This window comes from Mesoplodon bidens, assembly GCF_964165515.1.
Source record: "Mesoplodon bidens genome assembly, chromosome: 19".
NCBI classification, from domain to species: Eukaryota; Metazoa; Chordata; class Mammalia; order Artiodactyla; family Ziphiidae; genus Mesoplodon; species Mesoplodon bidens.
The window spans coordinates 12,558,305-12,581,223 of record NC_138179.1 but is presented as its reverse complement, the minus strand read 5'-3'; the positions used below and the strand labels follow the sequence as shown (position 1 = coordinate 12,581,223).

At 55.7% G+C, this 22,919-nt stretch overlaps 1 protein-coding gene and 1 long non-coding RNA gene across 5 annotated transcripts in view; one reads left to right on the top strand and one right to left on the bottom strand.

Moving 5' to 3' along the window:
• Nucleotides 1-406: 406 nt before the first annotated feature.
• Nucleotides 407-5,390, bottom strand: LOC308606905. Its single transcript, XR_014013920.1, has 3 exons — nt 5,299-5,390; nt 4,447-4,543; nt 407-1,309 (listed from the first exon to the last, which is right to left on the bottom strand). It is a non-coding gene; the product is annotated as an uncharacterized lncRNA (long non-coding RNA).
• Nucleotides 5,391-5,828: 438 nt separating this feature from the next.
• Nucleotides 5,829-22,919, top strand: part of RHBDL3 (rhomboid like 3) — a 44,318-nt gene continuing 27,227 nt past the window's right edge. For 2 of the 4 annotated variants that reach the window (XM_081220281.1, XM_081220278.1), the window contains exons 1-3: nt 5,829-5,974; nt 7,486-7,509; nt 21,360-21,518. In XM_081220281.1, the coding sequence (XP_081076407.1) occupies nt 5,864-5,974; nt 7,486-7,509; nt 21,360-21,518 (294 nt within the window). In that variant the 5' untranslated portion in view covers nt 5,829-5,863. The remainder of the gene's footprint in view (nt 5,975-7,485; nt 7,510-21,359; nt 21,519-22,919) is intronic. The other 2 variants (XM_081220279.1, XM_081220280.1) reach the window with 2 other exon arrangements.

Sequence of the window (22,919 nt, the reverse complement as noted above, 5' to 3'; positions counted from 1 at the left end):
GTGGGGAGTGACAGCAAAGCAGTCCCCCTCCTGGGGGCACTGCACATGTAGCTTAACAGAAACAAAGCAGAAAAACAATCCAATGGCTTTGCTCCACAGCCAGAGACACCCCCCACTGTTCTGACTCCTACTAGCCTGCAGCTGGACAAGCCCCCCCGGGTGCCCTGACAACCCCACCCGCTTGCCTTGGTAGAAGGTCACTGCGGTCAGTGGTCGGGGCTTTGGCCTTTCCCTCTTAAAATAAGAAATTTGGTGAGAAATGGCGAATCGAACCTCCTCTGGGCCTGGGGATCTTACTGTCCCCATTTGTACCTGTTCTGCTACCTCTAAAAGGCCAGCTTTTTGAGGATGGAATGAATGACGAATGTGTAAGTGCTTTGATATAAAGGCAGCAGGGATACAATTGTATTTTCATTATGCAGAAAAATCTTTTCTCTATAACAGAAAACTTGTTTCTTGTTGAAGGCTGAGAGTAATAACTATGTAATTAGACTCCATGTCAGATCAAGAGACATGCTCTGTTTTTCATTAAACAGACATTTGTTCAGCTCCTACGGTGTGCAATGTTGTGTATTGTGATGGGTGCGAAATTGAATAAGCCATAATCTCTCCTTCAAGGAATATATATTTTCATACAAGGAAGACAAAACTTAGATAATTTAATGCAAGGTCAAAAGAAAAAAGTGATCCAGAGGAAGCAGTGGTCCATTTGGGCTTGGAGGGTTGAGGAAAGGCTTCTGGAGGAGAGAGCATTCATCAGAGAGGCACACGATTGCACATGAACGTGCTGTTTGCTAAGGACACAGGGCCTGCCTGTGGCATAACCAAAGGTCACACAGACTGTTGGAGGCCCAAAGAGAATCCAGAAATGGGACCCTGGGGACAGCCTAGCCCCAAGCAGATGGCAGAGAAGGAAGGGGAGACCCAGCAAAGTAGCTGAGAGTCTCCCTGAATGTGGGGCTGGCTGAATCTTGGAACCAGGAACGTTTCCTCTGCTTTTCTGAGCTTCACTTTTGGGTGCCCACGCCTGTCTCTGAAAGGGCTTGGTGTCTGTGGACCTAGACGTCTTTCAGTAATGATTTAAGTTCCTTGGAAAATTGGCCCTGGCGTGAGAGAGGAAGAGACGAAAGGAGAGGGGGAAAAAAAGTCCGTTTAGCAGTCATGTTCCGTTTGATCTCCTCGACAGCGGGCAATAACGGAAGAATGCTGGAGCTGGGGATGGAGGGTGGTTGGATTCCAAGTGGCGGTCTCCTCCCCGAGCTGCGCCCGCTGTTCGGACTTGCAGACTTCAAACATGACTGGGGGATTCCTGGAAGACAAAAGAATTCAGGGCCGGGGCTTGGATCTCGGTCAAAAATAACTCATGTCTTCATCTCGGGCAGCTCAGGGCTGTTTGCAGGTTTCTCAGAAGATGGAGCTCCACGTGGGCAGGGGGGACTGTGAGGGTCAGTTTAGGTTTGCTTTGGGGAGAGAAAGGACCTTGAAGGGTGTGGGCTGTTGGGTGGGAAACTGTTGTTGAAGCCGAGAGGTTCTGGAGAGAAAGTCACCCCCGTTTACCCGCCTTCTCGGCGCTGCCATTTGCTTTGAGCAGTAATTACAGCCCTTAATGTTTCTTCCCTGGCTTCTCATTAGCTCACGGTGTCCACAAGCAAACTCCCTACTGCCCTCACCGCCCGCCTTCCCTCTCCCAGTGGTTCCTCCTGGCTTTCCTGGTTCCCCATGGCAGCCCCATTGTTCCAGCCCCTCCCCCACCCCAGGTCAGAACATCAGGTCCTTAAAGAAATCCCCTTCCCTGTCTTGGTGGGTGCATCTTAGACACTCAGCCCCCAGACAGCTCTTCCTCACTTATCCCACTGGGCTGTTACTAGAGGATTATCTAATTTTCTCCCAGGAGGCCAGGGCCTGGGTCTTATTCCCTTTGTATTCTCAGCACCTCGGCCAGGGTCTGGCAAAGAATGGACACTCGCAATGTGTTAGTTGAATTGCTCTCTTGGGCTACTGCCAACTTAATCTTCCTAAAATGCTGCTCCAGTTAGAAGCCACCACTGCTTCTCCATCGCCCATTAAGCAAGGTCCAGCCTCCTCAGACTGGTACTCAAAGACTTCTGTGACAGTTTCTCACCCACCTGGCCATCCCCACTTTGTGCTCACCCACTGAGTTGTTCCCAGGACAGTCCGTGGCTTTCCTGTCTCTGTGCCTTTACTGCAGTGGCTCCTTCCACAGAGAAACCCTTCCACACAAAGCTGCCCCCCCTTTCAAGGTTCATCTTAATAGCACGCTCCTGCCCCTCTGAGCTTAGTTTGATCCTTCAGGGTTTGAACCGCTCGCTCCCAAGCTCTTATCCTGTTCTGCATTGACTTAGTGTCTGGATAGGAACTTCAAGAGAGGTCATGAGTGTAGAGCTCTTACCAAATGAAGAGCAGGGAGTAAATGCCAATCAGCCCTTGCTTGCTGTCATCTCCAGGTAGACCCGGGGTTCCCTAGGGCAGAGCCTGTGAACATCTCTGAGCGCCTGGCCGTGCACCGTTCAGTGAAAGTGAGTGGTCACCGTGCCCCTTCTCTCCTCTGTCCCCAGCAGGGCTCAGAATGTGCTGATCCTCAGGTTGTCTCAGAGTGGGACAAAAGCTATCAGAGAGCCTGGCCACTCCCACCCCTCAGAGGTTCTGGGCCTCAGGACCCAGGCTCCACATCCCACTACCTGCTGGAGAGTGGGTTATTCCCAGTTGCACATTCCCCTGGGGCTGAGGGGTCCAATGAGCTGGCTGGTGAGGCTGAGGCAACACTGAGGGCGAAAGGTGAGTGTGGCCTCAGGTCCACAGGGGATGCTGGATGTCACAGCTCGTCTCCAAGTCCAGATGGCCATGCTCCTTCCAGCAGGGGCCAGGGAGAGGGAACCCATCTCCCGAAGGGAGGATTCTGGCTAGAGGTCAGGAATTCTTCCCTAGGAGACTTTTGGGAACAGTCTGCCAAGGTGGGGTGAAATGTTCTAGGACAGAAGGAAGAACAAGATATCCTTCTGGATACTTCCCAGAGTCTCGCTGCTGCCCTCAAGACTCTTGGATGGCACCTCCCATTCTCATCTCCCTATGCTCAGGCCAGCCTTCTGTAGGGGATCTTTTTTTTTTTTTTTTTTTTTCAGTTCCCTGACCAGGGTTCCAACCCAGTCTCTCAGCAGTGAAAGCTTTAGAGTCCTAACCACTGGACCTCCAGGGAAGTCCCTGGAGGGATCTTTTTAAATATTACTTTCCTGCTCACAATCCTTCGATGGATCCCCATTGCCCTCAGGCTAAAGTCCAAGCCCCTTTCTCAGGAAACTCACAGCCCTTCAGACCCTCCACTCCAGGCTGGGTTCTTTACACTGAGCACCTTGCTCTCACTTCCAGCCTTGCCAAATTGCTTGTAGTTCCCCTCCCAAACCATACTGCTTCCCAAGCCCAGCCTCTGCCCATGCTGTTCCCTCTGCCTGGAATGTCCCACTTTGCCTGGTTCTGGGGCATATCCTTTGGGAAGCCCTCTTGGACCCACAGGAACCCCCCCTCCTTTGGGTTTCTGTACCCCCTGGACTTCCCTGGCTGTCACCCCCAATTAAACAGTTTCTGAAGGTCACTGTCTGGATGCTATCCACCTCTCCCTTCCCAGAGTCCTGTCACTGGCACTTAGTAGGAGCTCAAGAAGTGTTCAGGGAGGGGCTTCCCTGGTGGTGCAGTGGTTGAGAGTCCGCCTGCCGATACAGGGGACACGGGTTTGTGCCCTGGTCCGGGAAGATCCCACATGCCGCGGAGCGGCTGGGCCCGTGAGCCATGGCCGCTGAGCCTGCGCGTCCGGAGCCTGTGCTCCGCAACGGGAGAGGCCACAACAGTGAGAGGCCCGCGTACAGCCAAAAAAAAAAAAAAAAAGAAAAAGAAGTGTTCAGGGAACTGAACTGAGCCTGCTGAGGTCCTTTCCACTGGAGAAGATGAAAGAGTTGGATAGGTTGATAAGAGCTGTTCCTGGGCTGGAGAAAAGGCAGAATCCAAAGGGCAGCTGGGGTCAGAACACTGCCCAGGGCTGCTGGGCATCTCACAGAGACCAAGCCCTCTCTGAGCTCTTCTCCTCCCCCCTCCCCTGGAACCGCCCACTTCCTGGCCCACTTCTCCAGCCCCAAAGATCTAGGTGTAACACATCCAGCACCCGGGTGGTGTCACCCGGCAGTGACACTGACCTCAGGGCCCCCAGCCACCCCTTGTCCTTCTGGGCTTTCCACGAAGAAGTGTGTCGGCCTCTCTTCTGTCCCCTGAAGGCTGTTTTCAAAATCACACCCTATGCAGTTTTATTTACAAGGAAATCTTGGCAGGATCTTGACTTAGTAGAGTAGGGCTGGGGGGAGGGTGGTGAGAAACAAAAATAGTTGGAATGATCACACTTTCTGAAACCGAGATGAAAATTGGTGTCTGTAGCAAACTCACCTAATTAGAACGGAGTTAATTTCCTTCTCTGTGTTTAGGGGGAGCAGGCATTGTCAGGTGAGATGGTCACAGGTTGGATCCTGGGGTTATGTGTTTGCTTTGGGAAGATGAGAGCATTAATTGCAACTTTCACGACTGGAGAAGAGCGTCAGTTTCTGAGAGGGACAGGAGCAAAGGCTGGTGGGGGAGTGGGTGGTGGTAAGAGGGGTGGAAGGAGGTGTGGGCTGGGGACTGACTGTGGGACATCACCAGAAGTGAATCCCTGAGCCCCCTGGGAGAGCCGGGCCCCTGTCCCAGCCGGCCACTGGCACCATTTCCAGGCACAGCCTCTGCTTAAGGGAGACAGTCTCTCCTGGGAGGTCTTTCCTGCAAGGAAACGGCACCAATTGTTTTCTTTAGAACCCCCGTTCCTCTGGTCTAACTTGATTCCTACTTGCTGTAGTTGCTTTACCTCCCCTCTCCCAGTTGGGGCACTTCCCTGGTCTTACCTTTGTAACCTGGTCCAGTGAAGCCAGGGCACTGTCACATAGCTCTGGGGTGTGGGGAGGGAAAGATTTAGGGTCTGGGGTCCGGGACTCCCCTGACTTCTCTCATCCCTAAACTACTGAGCCTGCCTGGACCTCCCAGGATCTGAGACCGAAGTGAAGAGAGATGGAAGGGTGGTCAGGGCATCCTGTCTTCCCAGCCTCCGGCCCCCAATTCACTCCCGGTTAACTCCGACATTGCCAACTTAGTGAAAACCTCGCCCCTGCCACCGTCACGCGTCTGCTGCCTCCAAGTCATCTTTAACCCGGTGGGTCCCGGCAAGTAGACGCTGCACCCCCACCCCCGACCCAGTCCTGAGAGACAGACCTGAACCCGGGGTGGAGGCAGGTGGGGATGGGGTCATCCCCGCCCGGGACCGTGCAGCCACTTCCCCGCCAAGCCCGCCGCAGCCCTCCTCCTCTCTGGGCCGCGGCGCTCTGACCGATTTGGCCCGGGTGGTGGCGCCCGGGGGTGGGGGGGTAAGGGGCGGCGGTCCCGGGAGCAGCCCCGCCCCCGCCTGCGCACCGCCCCCGAAGAGTCCGCGGGGAGGAGGAGACTCGGGTGCGGAGCGGGGAGCGGGAAGCGGGAAGGCAGCGCGGGGAGCCGGGAGGCCGGGGCCGGCCCAAGGGCGCCCTCGCCTCGGAGCCGGGCGTTGGGGCCGGGGCGGAGGCGGAGGCCGGCGGGGCCGCGGGAGCCGAGAAGTTTGCGGCGGAGGGCCGGGCGTCCCGTGGTCGCAAGACGGCGGCGCGGGGGCTGGGACCATGGGGGCGGGCGCGGAGGCGGCGCGGCGCGCACTGAGAGCTCCGAGCGGCGCGGCCGCCGCGGCGCAAAGTTAGCCTGGCGCCCCGGGACGAGCCCCGCAGCCGCGCCCGGCCCCGGACGCCGCCTCGGCATGGGCGAGCACCCCAGCCCGGGCCCCGCAGTGGCCGCCTGCGCCGAGGCGGAGCGCATCGAGGAGCTGGAACCCGAGGCCGAGGAGCGGCCGCCGGCGGCGCCGGAGGACGTGAGTGCCCTCTCCCCCGCCCGGGCAAACTTTCTGGGGGGCTCCAGGGGGAGAGCTGCCCCCGGCTCGCCCCCCGCGGGGCAACTGGGAGGTTTCAGGGTGACGCGGGAGAGCCCCGGATTGGCCGGGTCCCCACGGGCGAGAGAGGGCGGAGGGACCGGGCTCCCCGAAACGCGCGCGCCACCCCCCGCTTGGGCTCCCCGGGCTTCCCTTCGGAACGCAGCGCCCACCGCCGTGCTGGGGACCCGTCGGCCGTCGGAGACCCCTCCTCGCGGCTGGTGCAGTGCCTGGGACACGGCGTTTTCCCGCAGAGGCGGCCGCGTCACAGCAGTGGCTTGGCTCCCCTCCCCTCCCACTCGCGACCTGCGGGCTCTCCGAGTCCGGGGAAGAAGCGGGCGCCGCAGAGTCCCCGGAACCCGGCGGCGCAGACCGGTCTGGCGACCCCCTTCACCGCTCCCGGATTAGCTCTCGCGCTGGCACCTGCCCTGTCGCGACAATGATTGAAATTCAAGCTGGCCCCTGTCCCTGAGCCCGGCCGGAGGAGGGAGAGAAGGAGTGCTGGGAGCGCTTTTGCTCCCAGAGGGGGGCTTAGGAGCCCCAGACCGCGTCGGTGCCAGCGACGGTCCCCTGGGCGAGGATAGGGAGGGGCTGCCCTAGAGGGCTTCCCTGCCATCTGCTGCCTGTGTCTCCCTCCCTCCGGTCCTGGGAGCTGTGGGCAGAGCCGGCACTGGGGAGTCCTGGGAACTGGAGTTTCTTAAGCTTCTCCCTCCCGAGGCTAACCTGCTAACAGACGTGAAAAATTGGGCAGACGTCCTGCCCGTTCCCTCTCAGGGTGGGGACAGGGAAGTGAAGCCAGGCCCTCAACCTACCAGACCTCAGCCGGAAAGTCTAAATTGGGTTGTATCCCCTGTAACTCTTGTGCTTAAACCCCTCACTTGCTTCTGGCCCCAACACTCTGGCAGACTCTCATGTGCTCATCACTTAGACTCAGTCTGGAAAGAGGCCGGGGGTGGGTTTCAGTGCAGGCGGAAACCCCCTCCTCCCAAACTACAGGCAAAATGTTAATGCTTATGCAGGGGTGGATTTTCCTGACAGGGGTCATTGGCCCCCAGCAGGTGGAGACCGTTGCCGCAGGTCTGATGGAATTGCAGGAATTGCACCTGGGCGTGCATTCCCACGGAGCTAAGCTTTAGCCAGCAGAAGTTATTAGAGGCCCTCGGACGGAATTGGACGACTTGATTTAGCAATTGTGGAGGATCACCCTTGTTCTGCTGATCCCTCCTCCTGCCTGTCCCAGAATGAGGGACGCTGTCTCTCCCCAACCTGAGTTCTCCCACCTTTGCTATGTGTAGACTCGTTTGGGAAGCTTCTCCCAGGTTTTCCTGATCTCTTGTCCGCGCGGGTCCCTGAGTCTGGGCAGCAGCTGGGAGGCTACAGAGGCCTTGGTGATAAGTGTGTTTCTTTCTTTCTCTCTTCTTCCTCCTCTCCTGCATGGCCTCCCTCTCTACCAGCACTGGAAAGTCCTGTTTGATCAGGTATGTGAGCAGTTAAATCCTCTCCCCCCACCCCGCTTCCTTCCAGCCCTCCCCGCAGTCTCCCTGCTTGCGTGGGCTTCCCCAGCTCTGCACTCCTGAGATGGTGACGTGGGGGCGTGGCTTAACGCAGCTCTGGAAATGAACGGTCCTGCTCTCCAGGTTTGGGGGGGCGGGCTCCCCTGAGAGATCCCTCCCTCCCTCCTCCTCCCAACGCCACTTCACCGGGACCGGCTTTATACCAGGGAGACACTGGACAATATGTATTGAAAGCCCGGGACGTTCTCTGTATGCCAGGGGATCACCTTTGGGGATGGAGAGGAGGGGGAAGGGCTTAAGTTAACGTCCCCTTTCTTCTTCGCCCTCCACCGTCAGAGAGCCACTGGAGTCAAATCTCTGCCATCCTTGAAGGGCGACTCGATATGAGCACTTCTGAAAGCTGACTCTAATTTTGCTGCAGGGATGGGGGGGTCATAGCTGGAAACTTGTATGTGATTGTTCGCAATGCTTAGAGCCTAGGCGTGGTGGATGGAGTTGGAAGTGCCACGCATTGGCTTTGGAACCGGGAGACGGACATTTGACCTTCAGCAGGGAAATGGTTCTCTTCTTTGCTTGGTACTCCTGTTGCGTGCTGTTGTTATGTGTTTCCTTCTCCCTCCCCGTTTCACGATGCAGAAGGAGAGGTGGCAAGAGCTGTCCCGGTGTGGGGAATAGTGAGCATTGTGGTCCTGGGGTGAAAATGACTATACCGTGAAGTGTGTGTGACTTTAAGAGACCAGTCTGGTTGGGCCAGAGGGAACGGTGTTGGGTTGGAGAGGTAGATAAACCTGAAAAAGTAGCACGGACCAGACCTGTTGGAGGCAGGGGAAGCCTTTGAAAGCTTTTTTGACAAGTTTGTTACCAGATCCAGGCAGTGCTTTGGGAAGATCCTGTGTGAGAGTGGGATAGAGGTGAGATGGGTTGCAGGGATGAGAGGAGCTGGCCGGGAGCCTGCTGCCATGAATGGAGACAGGCACCTTGACTTGGAAGATGACAGTGGGAGTGGAAAGGAGGAGGGACATGGTGACAGGAGAATTGGAAGATCTTGTTAGACCCAAATAGATGAGGTGAACCCCATGGATAACTTTGAGGTCCTGCCCCTAGGAGGAGAAGGAAAAGTCAGGCTGGGGGCAGGGGGGTTTGTAAAATTGACAACTTTGGTTTCAGACCAGTTCAGTTTGAGGAGTCAGCTCAATGCAGATGGCCAAGTGGGACTGACAACACGGAATTCCGCTTGAAAGGCATGGTGGGCCTGGGGTGGGGATTGGGGGCTGTCATCCACCTTAACACAAGGCCTGGCTGTGGCTTGGGGAGCATCCTGCTGCTCCTGTCCCTCTGGGGTACACCATCTCTCCCTCCGGCTCTTAAGAGTACAGCAGCTTCTGGCCTGACGCCCTGAGGCAGGAGGGAGCTGCCTGCTGCCACAGATGCCACGACCAGCAAGCTGCCAGCCCTTCACACCTCCTGCCAGATTTAGAATCGAAACCTAGAACAAAGTGTATCATTCTTTTTTTCCCCTCTGTCTGTGTCTTTCTCATTTTGATTAATTTCCTTTGCCAATCCCTGCGTGTGTTTACATTGTAAGACGAACTATTTGGGCGAATGGAGGAAAACTTTGAGGGGAAAGAATCTGGAGCTTGAGGGAGCAGAGAGAATGTATAGCACCTAATATCAGCACGTGGTCTATGAAATCCCATTTCTCCCACTGTAGGGAGATCCTGGGTGTCACAAAGAGCATCCACCTGCTTCTGGGAAGGCCCACTCAGAAACCATCCTGGACAGACAAAATTAATTCTCAGAAAGAAACTCCCAAAACTTACTCTGGACAGTTTTTTCTCTCATGATAAGTTCTGCCTTAGGCCCACTCCCCAGCCCTCACGCGGCTTTAGCAGCCTGTTTCTGTTGTTTTCCTTCCTGTGGGTGCTTTGTGTTTGAGAAGAGCTGCTCCTGAGCGGGGGCCTGACCTCTGGCAGATATCCAGTCCCTCTGCGTCTCTTCCCCCTCCTTTGTGCAGCCCCCCTGGACCGTTCCCCTGATAGGGCTGAATGCAAAGCCGGTGTGAAGCTTCATAAATGGATGTACAACTTCAGAAGGATGCCGGGTTATTTGGAAAGCTGAAGGGTCTTATCCTCTCTGACGCTTCCTCTGGGCCTACTTAAAGGAAGGATTTGGTGATGGTGAACTTGGTGCACTCAGGAAAGAATATTTGGCTGGTGGTTGCAGGCAGCCTTCCCACAATTTCTTACAGAAATAGCCCTGATGGGTCAAACTCTGCTGAATGGGGTAGGATTCACATGACATCCGTCAGAATCCCTGTAAACTAATGTGGCCCTGGAATTCACCTTCCCGAGGTCACTGGATTGGGAGGCTGGCCCCAGGCAGTCCTCCCTCCCATCCTGGGTCAAGGGGATGCCAGCGGCCACCTGGTTTCAAACCAGGATCAGCTGGGACCTTTTTCCACGTGTTAGGAATGGAATTAGACCAGTGCCTCTGTGCTGTCTGGTTCTTCAGCATGTAGAGTAGCTTTGACCCAACATGTCCCTAATTGGATCCAAGGGCTGGAAGCCATGACCTTGGCCTTTTGGTCCTCTGTGGTCACCCCTCAACTCAATGGCCAGAATGCCTTTTGGGGAGTTGCAGGTGCAGAAAACAGGTGACCCCAGTCCCTTGAAAGTTTACCTGGCCGCCACCCACCCCCCGGCATCCTGGACATTTGTCTGGTCTGCTCAAGCAGGGGTGTAACACGCCACCCAACCTCAGTGTTTCCTCACAGGTCCCAGAAATTGCAACAGACAGGAACCCTGAAGATCATCACGTTGACCCCCAGATGTTCCAGGTGTTTGTTCCCTGTTTGAACTTCTCCTTAAGGAAATTGTCTTTTCATATCCTTGGGTGGTTTTCCTAAATACTAGATTTTAAAGTTACCATAAATATTAACCCGTCATTATAGTGTAATATCATGGTAAAAATGTCTTATTTTTCTACAGTTGAATCTGTTGGGCCTTTCCTTCATGATTCCTTACGTTGCTTTGGAGCTGAGACACTTTCTTTCCTTCCCTCTTCAGATCGCATAAATATGTGCTTCTGTTTCCTACTGTTTTTTCTGATTAAAAAAAAAAATCGTCTAACTCTTTACTCCATCCAGATCCTATTCCTATCCAGTTACACCAGCATCACTTATTAAGAAAGGCTTCATTTATTTATTTACTTACTTATTTACTTAATTAAATTTTTTTTTTTCTTTTTGGCTGCTCCACGAGGCATGCAGGATCTTAGTTCCCCGACCAGGGATTGAACGCATGCCCCCCGCAGTGAGGGCACAGTGTCTTAACCACTGGACCGCCAGGGAAGTCCCAAGAAAGCCTTCCTTTATATATTGAGAAATTGTATCATTTGGTAAATTTTTATATGTGGTGAGGTTTATTTTTGATTTCTGATCTATTCCCCTGATATTTACAATTGTGCCCAGGTAATGTACCCTTTAGTTATCGCTCCCACAGGTTTCCTACAAGATCCTCTTTTTCACTCCCACTCCCAGTCCCTTCCTGAACTCCAGGGAGGTGCCCTCAAGGACCGAAGGTCAAATAGCAGGTCCATGGTAGATACGGGACTGGAGCCCGTTAACCCATAAAAGCCTTCCAGGGTTGGAAAACCATTTCCAGGTTCACCCTTACAAATGCCTTCAAGATCTCCAAATGTTTAATGAGCAAAAGGGTTTGGAGCAGTCAACAGAGCACAATTGCTTTACGAGCTCAAACAAGCAAGAGGGAAAAGGGAGAACTGAAAGGAACTTGATCCTGTCTCCCTTTTTCCCTTCCCACTAGGAGCATGCATTTTCCAGACTCCAAGAAGGGACCCTAACTTTGCTTATCTCCCAGAAGGGAAGCAGACAAATCTTGACTATCCCTCCAAAATTATAAACATGCTACGAACACAACACGGAGCTGCTTGTATGGGCTGCTGGGGAGAACCCTGAAAGTGGGGTCAGAGAGTCCTGGGTTCAAGCCTTACTGACTTTGTGATTGGGGTCAGCGACATTAGCTCTCCGAGCCTCAATTTCTTCATCTCTAAAATGGGGGGGATCATCTTTAGCTCCAGGGATGACTGTGGGAGTTAAATGGAAGTGGAAACTCTCTTAATGAGGTCTGATACCCAGTGGACTTTTTTTTTGGCCATGCCGAGTGGCATGTGGGACCTTAGTTCCCCGACCAGGGATCGAACCTTTGCCCCCTGCAGTGCAAGCGCAGAGTCTTAATCCCCAGTGGACGTTGGACAACTGTCTTTTGACCAGGAACCAGAATTTGCTGGAAGAAGCACAGGGCTGCTTCTGAGATCCAGGCCCCTATAGGGAAGGCCGCTGCCTCTAAACCAGCTCCTTCCCAATCCCGGCTCCTGGAGAGATAGCCACTTCTGCGCCCGGAGGATTTTTCTCCTTGCTTTCCCCAAGTGTCTCCCCTGTCCAGCCCCCTTGCCTCCAGCCTGAGGGTCTTCCCTTAGCCTGACCCTGAAGCCTGCCTCATTTACAACCCTGCAGCCTGGCTTAAGAGGGTCCTGGGAGCTGGAAAGAGGTTCAGTTGAGACTGCTGCATGGATTAGTGAAGAGCCGCACAGAAAGCACCTGCCCCAGAGTCAGCCCCCAGGACGCAGGATGAACCAGCAGAGAGGGATTCCCTTACTCAGGCTCTGCATCTCCAACCCCTTATCAGGTGGCGTCCAGGCCCCTAGAGTCTGTGGACTTCCCTCCACCGCAAAGCCAGCTTCCCTACCCTGCTCCTGCCCCAGTGACCCTAGCAGTCGTGCTGAATTAACCCTTTTATCCCTGACCACTCCCAGAAATGCATTTGATAGCAGTTGAGCAACGGGGCCACGGGAGCTGAGGTGGTTTGCTGCCTTCCTGCCTGCCTGACACGGGACAGGCACGCGCATGCTGGAGCGAACAAGTCCAGCTACATCCCTGCACATGTTGTCTTGGGTTCTAATGTCTTCTCCAGGGGCAGGCCCTGCCTGTGCGGCCACCTCGCCTGTGTCAGCCCTTCTGGGGCTGCCGCCACCTCAAGGACTGTGGATTATTAGAAGGTCGGCGGAAGCATCTTGTCCGATCTGCTCATTTTGCAGATGAGGAAACAGGTCCGAGGCCTTCTGAGGTCACTTGGTGCAGTAATGTCAGAGCTGGAACTAGAGTCCGGCTCTACTTTCTTTCTCTCTCTGACCGGTGTTCCTGCCCCCGGGCCTCGCAGGTTTCCGTCTGCTTCCTTGGCGCCCTGAGTGACTCAGGCAGGGAAGGACACGGAGTCTGCCTTGGGTCCCAGTTCTCCTCCTCGCTGTGTGACAAGGGGCAAGCCGGGTAACCTCTCCAAGCCTTGGTTTTCTCATCAGTAAGCTGCCTGCCCTCAGGGCTGTGGTGAGGCCTGATGAGAGGGTGTGTGTATAGCACGTGGCTGGGTCTGTGGTGAGCCCCTGATAAATGTGGTGGTGGTTACCGCTGCGTTACTGGAATTTAAAGAAATTAACACCGTTTTCAAAATAACCTCTGGCACATAATAGTTCTAGGTCTTGAATCAAAGTGTCCAGATCCCCAGTCTGGGGTTCCTTCCACCATATCAAGCTGACTTCTTCAGGGCAGGAGCTGGAAAACCACGTTCCCCCTGAACTTTCCAAAGAAAGGAGAGAAGTGTTTGGATAGAGGCTGCCTGGGGGAACGTGGACGCCCAAGCATTTTCCCTCCGCTCACTGGCTGCCCGCATGACAGAGGGTGAGGGCGAGAATGAGGCATCGGGCACCACGTGGCCAGACCCCAGGGCGGGCCTGCTCTGCCCAGTGTTCAGATTTGGCAATTCCTGGTGGTTGACTGTGAGACTGGGCCCAGGGCGCTGTTCTCTGTTATGGAAGTGAGCTGATGTGTATCTCGAGTTGTGGACAACCCACTCCCCTCCTTCTCCCTGGATCTCTCTTTTCTGGGGAACCAGAGGGATCCCTTGGTGGCTTTCAGGAGAAGCAGCAGGAGGAAATGAATTTAGGCTGAAGGGGGTGGGATGGGGCAGATTAAGACCCCTCCCTGCTCGAACCCGCTCCCACCTCTCCCGGCCCGCAGCTCCCCTGGGACTCCTGCCTTTATGGTTGTGACTCGGCTTCAGTCCCCAGGTGTCCTTGACGGTTGGACCTGGACCCAAGGGGCCTGCCTCTGAGTCACAGCCCCCAGCTGCCCCCCTCAGAGTCTGTGGGCCTCCAAGGCCTTCTGTGGTGTGAAGTGGGAGCAGCAGGGTCTTCCAGGAGGCTCTCTCTCAGGGTGGAGATGGGCAGGGCCTGGAGGAAAGAGGCGGCCCCCACTGGACCCCAGCGTTCTGCTTTCCGGAGAAAGTCTGAGAGCTCTTCTCCTCATGGCCCAGGTATTGAGAGAGAGAGAGCTGGGTAGTTTTCTGGAAATTTGCCAATTGTCCAGCGGCTCAGCCTGGATTCAGGCCAGGATGTCCTCCGCTTCTCTGCTGAGGGAAGGGTGTTCTAGCTTCCTAATCAGCCTGCCAACCTCAGATCCTGGCGTTCAGCTCTTTGACTTATGGGGGGGATGTTCAGGAGCCTGACTTGGAGCTTCTGGGAGAAGCCCCTTGAGAGGCATGAGCTCCCTCCCCCGGACCCCTGGGGTGGCAGCTGGAAGAACAGAAATAATGTAACTGGGAATCTTCGAATTGCTGAAGCTTCCCCAGCTGTCAGATGCCTGGCCAAATCCCAGGGGAGCACCAGAGCCCCTCGTGCCTCCATATGGGGAGACTGGAGAGCAGGAGGGGTCAGAACCTGGCTTTTAGAAACTGGTCTCTCTTCTTCCCAGGGAGGCTTGAGATCTTTATAAATCCTCTCCTAGCTTCAGCTGAAAGCAGGCCCGATGGTAGCCTGTTTTACTCACTGAAGTGCCTCTGGACAAGTCGTTCATCTCTGTGTGCCTTAGTTTCCATATCTGTTAAATGGGACTAATCACACTTATACTCTAGGGTTGATGTGAGAATAAGAGCAATCAAATATTTGTGCCAATGAGTATTTCACGTCTGGGGGGAAAGTCAGGGGATGGTGTGAGGTGGTTTTCTCTGTGGGGTAAATTAACATCTTCATTTGCAAGGCAGACGCGCTAGAGAAAGCTGCTACTCCCCTAACCTCGCCTCCTGACCTCAGCAGCTGCAGGCCTGGGCCTAATTTATGGGGCTGTAAATATCCCTGAATGGGCCTGAGTTCCCTGGTGGGCTCTGGTTGTTGGATGGGGACAGCTCTGCTGAGCTGGAAACCCCTGGGCAGCCTCATTAATTCTGCTCTGCTCAGAAGCCGGGTGATGATGCAGGGAGCCAGCAGATGAGCCATGGTAACCCCCTAAGCGGGGAGGGGCAGTTGCCTGCACCCTCCTCTGCCCCAGCACGCACACCATGTGGTCCTTTCCCAGGGCTTACTCTGTCTCAGTGGACAGAGAGGGGACAGTGGGGCCTGAGATGGGAGGCTTCCTTAGACTCCAGGTCCCGACCTTCCAGGCGTGAGAGGTCTGCACAAGGATGGCTCCCCAGGTGCTACCTTTGGGCTCCCACACCCCTCACTGAGGACATGGACCTCTCGAGATGAAAGAGAGGGAGAGGTCCCCCTGGGAGAGAGAAGAGACCAGACATGTAATTGTCCTGGAAATGAGTCGGTGCAGATCACACATAACATAAGAGCTATAAAATAGACGTGTTCCTTTCTTCTTTCTCTTCTGCTTTGCTGCTGCTGGGTGGATTCTGAAGCCTTGGCCGGGCTCCTGGGCCTGCAGCAGGGAGGGGAGAAGTGGCGCTGCTGTCCTGGGTGCTGAGCAGGCAGATCCCAGACCCTGCGGGCTTGGTTCCCTGGAAGCTCAGCTCAGCCCATTAGGCCAGTCACTTCCTGCTCGGCCACTCCCGGGGCCTGGCACCCTCCTCACCCCTCTGGCTGGGGCCTGGATCCGGCAGGCTTCTAACTTGGCTGGAGGACTCCGGACAAAGTGTCAGCTACCTCGAGGGCCTGCGCCACTCATGAGATGGAGGCGAAAGGCTGATTCAGAACCACTGACAAAGGGGCCTGGTTTCACAAAAGGGAAAAGTAACTCTACTATGGATTCATGCATTTTCCCCGGATTGTGTCTCAGGGAGTGTTACTGTGAAAAAATATTATGATCAAAGACCCAATAAGTTTGGGAAATGCTGGGCTGAACAAAATCAGACAGGATTCTCCACTGTAAGATCTTGAAGAACCTTTAATATGGTTTTATACATCATGCCCTTCCAAAAGGGTTTCCCAAACTTCTGGAACCACAACACCCTTATTTCATGCACCGTCTTGGGCCTGGTGTTCCACAAAACACACACTGGGAAACCCTGAGCCAGTTATATTTCATATGACAGAACAGGACAGAGAAAAACAAGGAAGAGCAATGCTGGACCAGCCAACCACTATGGAGGAACCCTGAACTATTTCCATCTTGACCACTAACTTGCTCTGTTACCTTGAACTAGTTTCTTTTGCTCTCTGCACCTGTTTCCCCGTCCATAAAGCGAGTGTGATGCCAGACACGTAGTTGATCCTTAGCAAGTATTTGTTAGATGAACGAATGGGAGAACTGAACTGGGGTCTCTCGAACCCTTTTTAGCCACAGCATCCTAATGATGGGGGAGTGCAAGCTCTGGGCCCGTCCACCTGGGTGTGAGTCCACCTTCGCCAATTACCAGCTCTTCAAACTTGGGCAAGTCTTCTCTTGCCGTGTAAAATAGCACCTACCTCGTAGGGTTGTTGTGAGGTTTAAATGGGGGACCACATAATTTATTATCCAGATTGGGATGATTTTGAGGGTGAAGGGGGCACTGTTAATAATCATGCCCAGGGACTTCCCTGGCGGTCCAGTGGTTAGGACTCTGCGCTTCCACTTCAGGGGGCACGGGTCTGATCCCTGGTCAGGGAACTAAGATCCCTCAAGCTGCGCAGGCACAGCCAAAAAAAAAAGGTCATGCTCAGGCAATAGGTATAAGAAGCCAGGACTGTCCCAGACAAACCAGGACATGGGGGGGTGACCTGAGGTTTCGATGAGGTAGTGCCTGATACCTGGCGGGTATTCTGCATACACAGCCACCATCATTGCTGTTCAGCCAGGTAGTATGCAGAAGGCCAACACAGAAAACAACTCAGAATGGGGCCGCTTGGCAACCCCCGCCCCGCCTCGCTGGGCTTCGGAAGTCCCCCAGCCCCTAGAAGTCTGCAGAGCAGTTTGAAAACCACTGAGGTTCCTGTCAGCTCTCCTGGATCATGACTTATAATTCCCTGACCTGCTGTCCTTTCCAGTGTCACCAGGTCCTTCCTACAGCACAGACCTCCCCCCTCCCCACCCCCAAATGTGAGCTGCCTCGTCCTGATTCCAAATTTCCCGTCAGCCCTTTGACCGAGCAAGGATGCAGAATTGAAGATCAGCTGCCCCCATGGGCTGTGTGGGTTGTGGATGTCTCTCCCCAGCCCCCATTTGCGTATGGTATGCTTAGGTATGCAGGGCTGGGGACGGACCACCTTACATCGCCCCAAGAAGGGAGAGTTCCTACTACATGGTGGAGGGGGAAAGTGAGGCAGTGTGGTTAATGATCTGCCCAAGATGGCACAGCAGCCGGGGCCGGGGTTCCTTCCAGAACTCTCCCCCAACTCCTTGCCCCAGAGGAGGGGAAGAGCCCTCGGTGGCAACAGTAGAGAGAGAATCCGGTGGGTCCTTTTTGCATCCAAGGTCATAAGTGAGCCAGGAGGGGGCCCAGGGTGGGAGATGGGATATGTATATGGCAGAGCATGCGTGGGGCGCCGGGGGTGGGGAGAACTGGCGACCTAGAGGATTAAGGGGCCAGAGGGCTGGGTGCTGGTGGGATTAAGCGCCCCTGGAGTCGTGAAGCTCTTTTCAAGGCCAAGGCAGGAGGGCGGGAGCTGTGGGAGGGTCACTCGTCACTTTGTGTTTTCCTCCTCTTCTGTGTCAGCAGCCTCCACGCAGGCTGAGGGTGGACGTGGCTCCCCCTTCACACACACACACACCCCCACCCGGCCCTCCCCCTTTACACACACACCCACACACCCACACACACACACCCACACCCACCCGGCCCTCCCCCTTTACACACACACACACACACACACACACACGGCCCTCCCCCTTTACACACACACACACACACACACACACACACACACACACACACCCCTGCACAGTGCTGGGGAGGCAGCTGCAAGGATGCTCCCGGCTCTCCAAGGGGCCCCTGCCTGCGGCTGTTCACAGCCCCATTCCTCCCGCTGCCCCGCCACCCCCAGACCAACCCTGGTCAGGTTGTCTCCAGCCCACCCAGCCTAGACCTCATTCCAAGAGCCCCCCCTCCGCCCAAAGTGGGTGAATCCGGGTCATGGAGCACCCAGGACGGGGAGCTTCGGGGCCTTCAGTACATTATTGACAAGGAAATTGCATTTGTAGGGTTTGTTTCCCCCAAAGCTCCATACCATGGTGCTTGTATGATCCTGTCCCCAAAGCTGCCCTTGAGGAGGCCCAAAGGTGGGAATGGTATCCAGGAGGGTCGGCCAAGCCTCCATGGCAGGGCTGCTCCCTCCCCGCTTCGAATGAGGCAAGTGGAGCTGGACACTGAGTCCGGGCGGCCCTGGAGAGCATAGCCCTGCGTTTGCTTCAACCCACTGCACCCCGAGGGCATGCTCCCCCCTGCTTGATGAATGAGGCTGAGGCAGTTATGGCTCGAGATGTTTACCCTAAATTACACAAACTGGTAAGTGGCTGAGACCAGAGTGGGATTTTGCCTTGCTGCTCGCTGCCTCCTTTAGAAGCTCCATCAGGGCGGTGGTACCCACCTCTCTCGGCCTCTGCACGAATCCTCTCTGTGTGTTTCTTTTTGTCTCCCCCTCGCTCCCTCTCTCTGCACTACCCCGCCCCCTGCCCCCCGCCCCACCCCGCGCCCCATGCCCCCTGTCAGCCGGGGCTCTTGCCCTCATCTTCCCAGGTGTTCGGGGTGGTGGTTGGAAGGTGTCCCGTGTACATCTGTGGAGCCCAGGCAGCTGGGCCCTCCCTCCCTCTCCCACCCCCTCCCCCAGTCCCCCTCCTTCATCCCTGAGGCCTCATTATTAGCGTAGCGATGACCCCCCCTACCATTGTCTGGGCTGTCTGGCTCTGGCATGAAAGGTACAGTTTTGGCAGAGAAGGGAGGCTCGGCCTGCTTCCAGCTCCTTCTCTGCGGTCTGGAGCCTGTAATGTGCTAGGGGCAGGCCTGGCAGGCCCTGGTGGGGGGTAGGGGGAGGAGCCACAGGGCAGCCCCTGTCACTAGGACGACAGCAGGGAGCCCTGGAGGGGGAGGGAGAGCAGGGGAGCAGGTGGTCCTTTGTCTGGAGCTGGAATGAGGGAGAGGGGCCCTTGCCTGATCCCAGCACCTCCACCCCACACCCCCCCCCAGCCGCGGATGGGCCCCCGGGGCGGGGATTGGCTCCCTCCCCCCGCCTGGGCAGCAGAGGCTCCCTGCCCTGCGCAGCCCACTGCCCCCTGCCCTGCTCACCAGGGGAGGGTTAGGGAGGGGATGCATCTTCCCAGGGCTCAGGGCTGCTTCTCATCCCCCACGTCAGCCCACCCAGTATGAGGGCCACATGGGCCCAGGCAGGGGCTAGGCTGGTGAGTCCCTGTAGCCAGTGCCAGCCTGTGGAGACGGGAGGGGTCCCAGGCAGAGAAGGAGACCTTCCCTAGCTGCAATCGCCACTTTGCCACTCCAGGCGTCATTTCCTGTCTGAGCTATAAGGAGATCAGAACTGTTGCTGTTTGAGCTCTTTCCTGCTTTAAAAATCTGTGTAGAGTGGGCCCGTGAGGCTCCTGGAACCCCCTCCACTCCCAGGCCTGCACTCGCCTCTTTGACCCTTGACATTTGGCTTCTGAGCAGCAGAGCAGGCCCTGGAGGCTGACGGTCAGCGGCAGCCAGTTGTTAGAGGCAGTTCCAGGCTGCCCGGGTCTGGAATCCTGGCTCTGCCACTTGCAGACACGTCACTTAACCTCTCTGTGCTCGTCGTTTTCCCGTGTCTCTACTTCCTCATCTGTGACATGGAGACAATCATAGGACCTGCTTATAAGGTCGCGGTTGGAGGTCAAAGAAATCATATATTTACGTGAGGTGCTTGGTGTGATGTTTGGCCCCATGAAAACACTCAGCAAATATTAGGCCTTTTTACTCGTAAAGATCTTTCTGGAACAGAGGGTAGGTGAGTTTCCTGACGTACTCGCTGGTGGGAACCAAAGAGGTGTCATTCCTGAAATCTGGTATTTTGAGTGGGGGGTTGGGTACACAGGCAGATTCTTAAATAGGCTCATTAGAGATGTCCTCTCTCGTTGAGTTCTGGGGAGAATTGAAGGAGTCATGACTTGTGACTCTTGGCTGTTTCTCCTGGATTGTCTTAGACAGGCTGCACACAGCATCAGCCTTCCGAAAATAGTCTTCACTGACCTTATCCAGAAAAGAGGGAAAGGTGGATTCGGTCTTCCAGGCTCCCTTGTCATGCACACGCAGACGTCCGCAACGTCTGTCTGCCTTTTAAAATCTCAGCAACCCACAGCAGCACCTCCGTGTGCAGTATATTCATGTGGGGACGCGGTTTGTGAACAGGACTTCCCTGGGCAAACTGGCAGCTGGTTAGTGTGTGCTGAGCAGGGGAGGAGAGGCGATGGAAGAGTGACAGAAAGCTTATGTGCTTCTCCAGGAGAGATGAATAAGCCCCTTTCCTAACTGAACCTGTGAGCCTTTCCTTGGAAAATGGGTACCTGTCTTTTCACCCAAACATCCACTTGTTCACCCAACAAATCTTCACCGAGTGCCGACTCTGCCCGGCTCGGTGCTATAAGCCCCGGGGATAAGTTTTGCACCAACCTGCAAGGAGTTGAAAATGGAGGCCAGTGCAGGGTGGAGGCCAGAGGGCTGTCTGACATGCAGGGGGAGCAGATCATGTGTTGAGGGAAGGCTCCCTGGACGCGGGACATCTGAGGAGTCGGAAGGGTGAGTCGGAGTCTCCCAGGGAGCTGAGGGGAGAGAGGGAGTCTTAGGCAGAGGCGCCCACGTGTGCAAAGCTGCAGAGGGAAAAGGGCAACGTCAGAAATCCAACCAGGGACCTCCCTGGCGGTCCAGTGGTTAAGACTCCACATTTCCAATGCAGGGAGCACGGGTTCGATCCCTGGTCGGGGAACTAAGATCCCACAAGCTGTGTGGCATGGCCCCCAAATAAAGAAAACCAAAAAAACAACCAAACACTCAGAGCACAGTGTCTTTGGGGAGCCCTGTGTGCAGGTTGTGGGGTATACGTGGGTGCAGGCGTGGGAGAGGGGCTGGCAGGCAAATGCGGAAGCGCTGTCCAGGCTGTGCTCCCCGCTGCCCAGGGCCTCGTGCCTTCCCCGTTCAGTCCCTCTGCGCCAGGCCCCAGATTTCCTCATCTTCCTCCGGTCATCGCCTTTTCATTCCCTCTTTCCCCTTGTCCAGGGTCAGGAGTTAAGGGCAGAGAGTAATAACCTCTCTGAGCCTCCGTTTCCCTTCTCCACGCACCACAGGGTTGCGCTGGGCCATCTCAGAGGTCTCTAGGGCCTTCTAGGGTTGTAAGTGGTTGTCCGCCCTATTTGGATGTTTCCCCTGGGGGCCTTGGAAACATCCCAGATGCCGCCTAGCCCTCTGTCAGCAGAGGGCTGGAGACAGGAGCCGTGAGTGGTGACGGTGATGGGGCACCCAGGGCGGTGTGGAGAGGGGGACGGAGCCCTGCTGACCCCGCTGCTGTGTGTGCTTCTCCCTCAGTTTGACCCTGGGAACACGGGCTACATCAGCACATGTAAGTTCCGGAGCCTCCTGGAGAGCCAAAGCTCCAAGCTGGACCCGCACAAGAGGGAGGTGCTCCTGGCTCTCGCCGACAGCCATGCCGATGGGCAGATCTGCTACCAGGATTTTGTCAACCTGGTGAGCGTTCTGGGCCCCTCGCCACTGGGAGAGGCCTGTTTGGGGGTGTGGCTTAGAGGATCCTTTTGGATAATTAATGGGATCTGTTGGTCTGCAGCACTGAAAAAGTCCAGGCTTCAGCAGGTGAAAGGAAATCACCAAGGACCCAATTTCTCTTTATCTCTCAGTTCTGCTTTCTGCAGTGTCAGCACTACTCAAAAAAGCCCCAGGCAATTCCAGACTCTACCATCGTGGCAGCAAAGTGGCTGCAGCTGTTCCAGCCCTCATGCCCTCAGGCCTCACCACGAAGGGGAGGAGAGGGACTTTTCGTATGGTAGCTCCCACGTGAGGCCTGGGATTTCCTTCCTCCAGTTGGCCTAGATTGGGTCAGTGGGTTGTGCTGATTGAATCAAACCAATCAGTGCCCACCCGTGGAGCTGGGAGTGGGGTCATTTCCATGGAAACGAAGGATTGGGAGTGGGAGATGGGAGGTTATCGTTGGCAGGAGAGGAGATGGGGAGTGGATGTTGGGAGGATCAGGGCAGACCTTTCGGGAGCAGCGGGGCATGTGGGTGAAGGCCGGAGCTCGTCAGACCTGCTGGCAGCTGTCCTGGGTTGTCGGAGGGGCTGGAGACGGGAGGCCCGTGAATCCTGCCCAGTGGTCTGGTGTCTTGGAGTCGGGACTTCCTCCTCAGTGGGGTTACTGCTGTGCTGTTCTGGGGGCTACTATGGCGGGATTGGAGTGGGGTTCAGTGGGGTTAAGCAGGAAGCATCCCTCTGTGGGGTAGATGGCACATGAGTAGAAGCTGCATGAACTAGCAGGGTGAACACGAGGCTGGAAGGCCCCACTTGGTTTCCCTATTGGTGAAATGGAAACAGTCGCCCCTCTTCTTGTCACCCGTGAAATGACTGGTGTGGAAGTCCCCAGGCTCTTGGAATTCAAAAGCGTCAGTGATGGAGGAGCCAGGACCTGCCATCGTGCCAGGTTTGCTTTCTGATGTGGATGCGTGGGCTTTGGCATTGTTTTAATTGCCTCTTGATTAAGGACCTGCCTTTGCCCAGAGGTTAGCGTGATTGCAAGGAGCAGCTGTAGGGCTTTTAGTGGTGAAGAAACCTGCTGTTGAGAGTGGACCCAGGGAGCAGATCTCCTAGAGGGCGGGGGTACAGAGCTCAGATAAGCAGGGGAGCTGGGGACAGTTGGGATTCATGGGATGGGCCGTGGAGGTGAGCCCCGTGACTGGGAACCCAGCAGTGCCAGCAAAGACCAGGCCATGGAGTTGAGCCTGCACTGGCTCGTCCACAGCCCCAGCGCCAGCATGTTTGCTGCATGCCCTGCTCAACCCAGGGCAGAGTGAAGGCATGGCTGGGCCAGGGGAGCTGCTTCTCCCCAGCTGGGGGTTCGTGGAGTCGTCTGTGTGAATT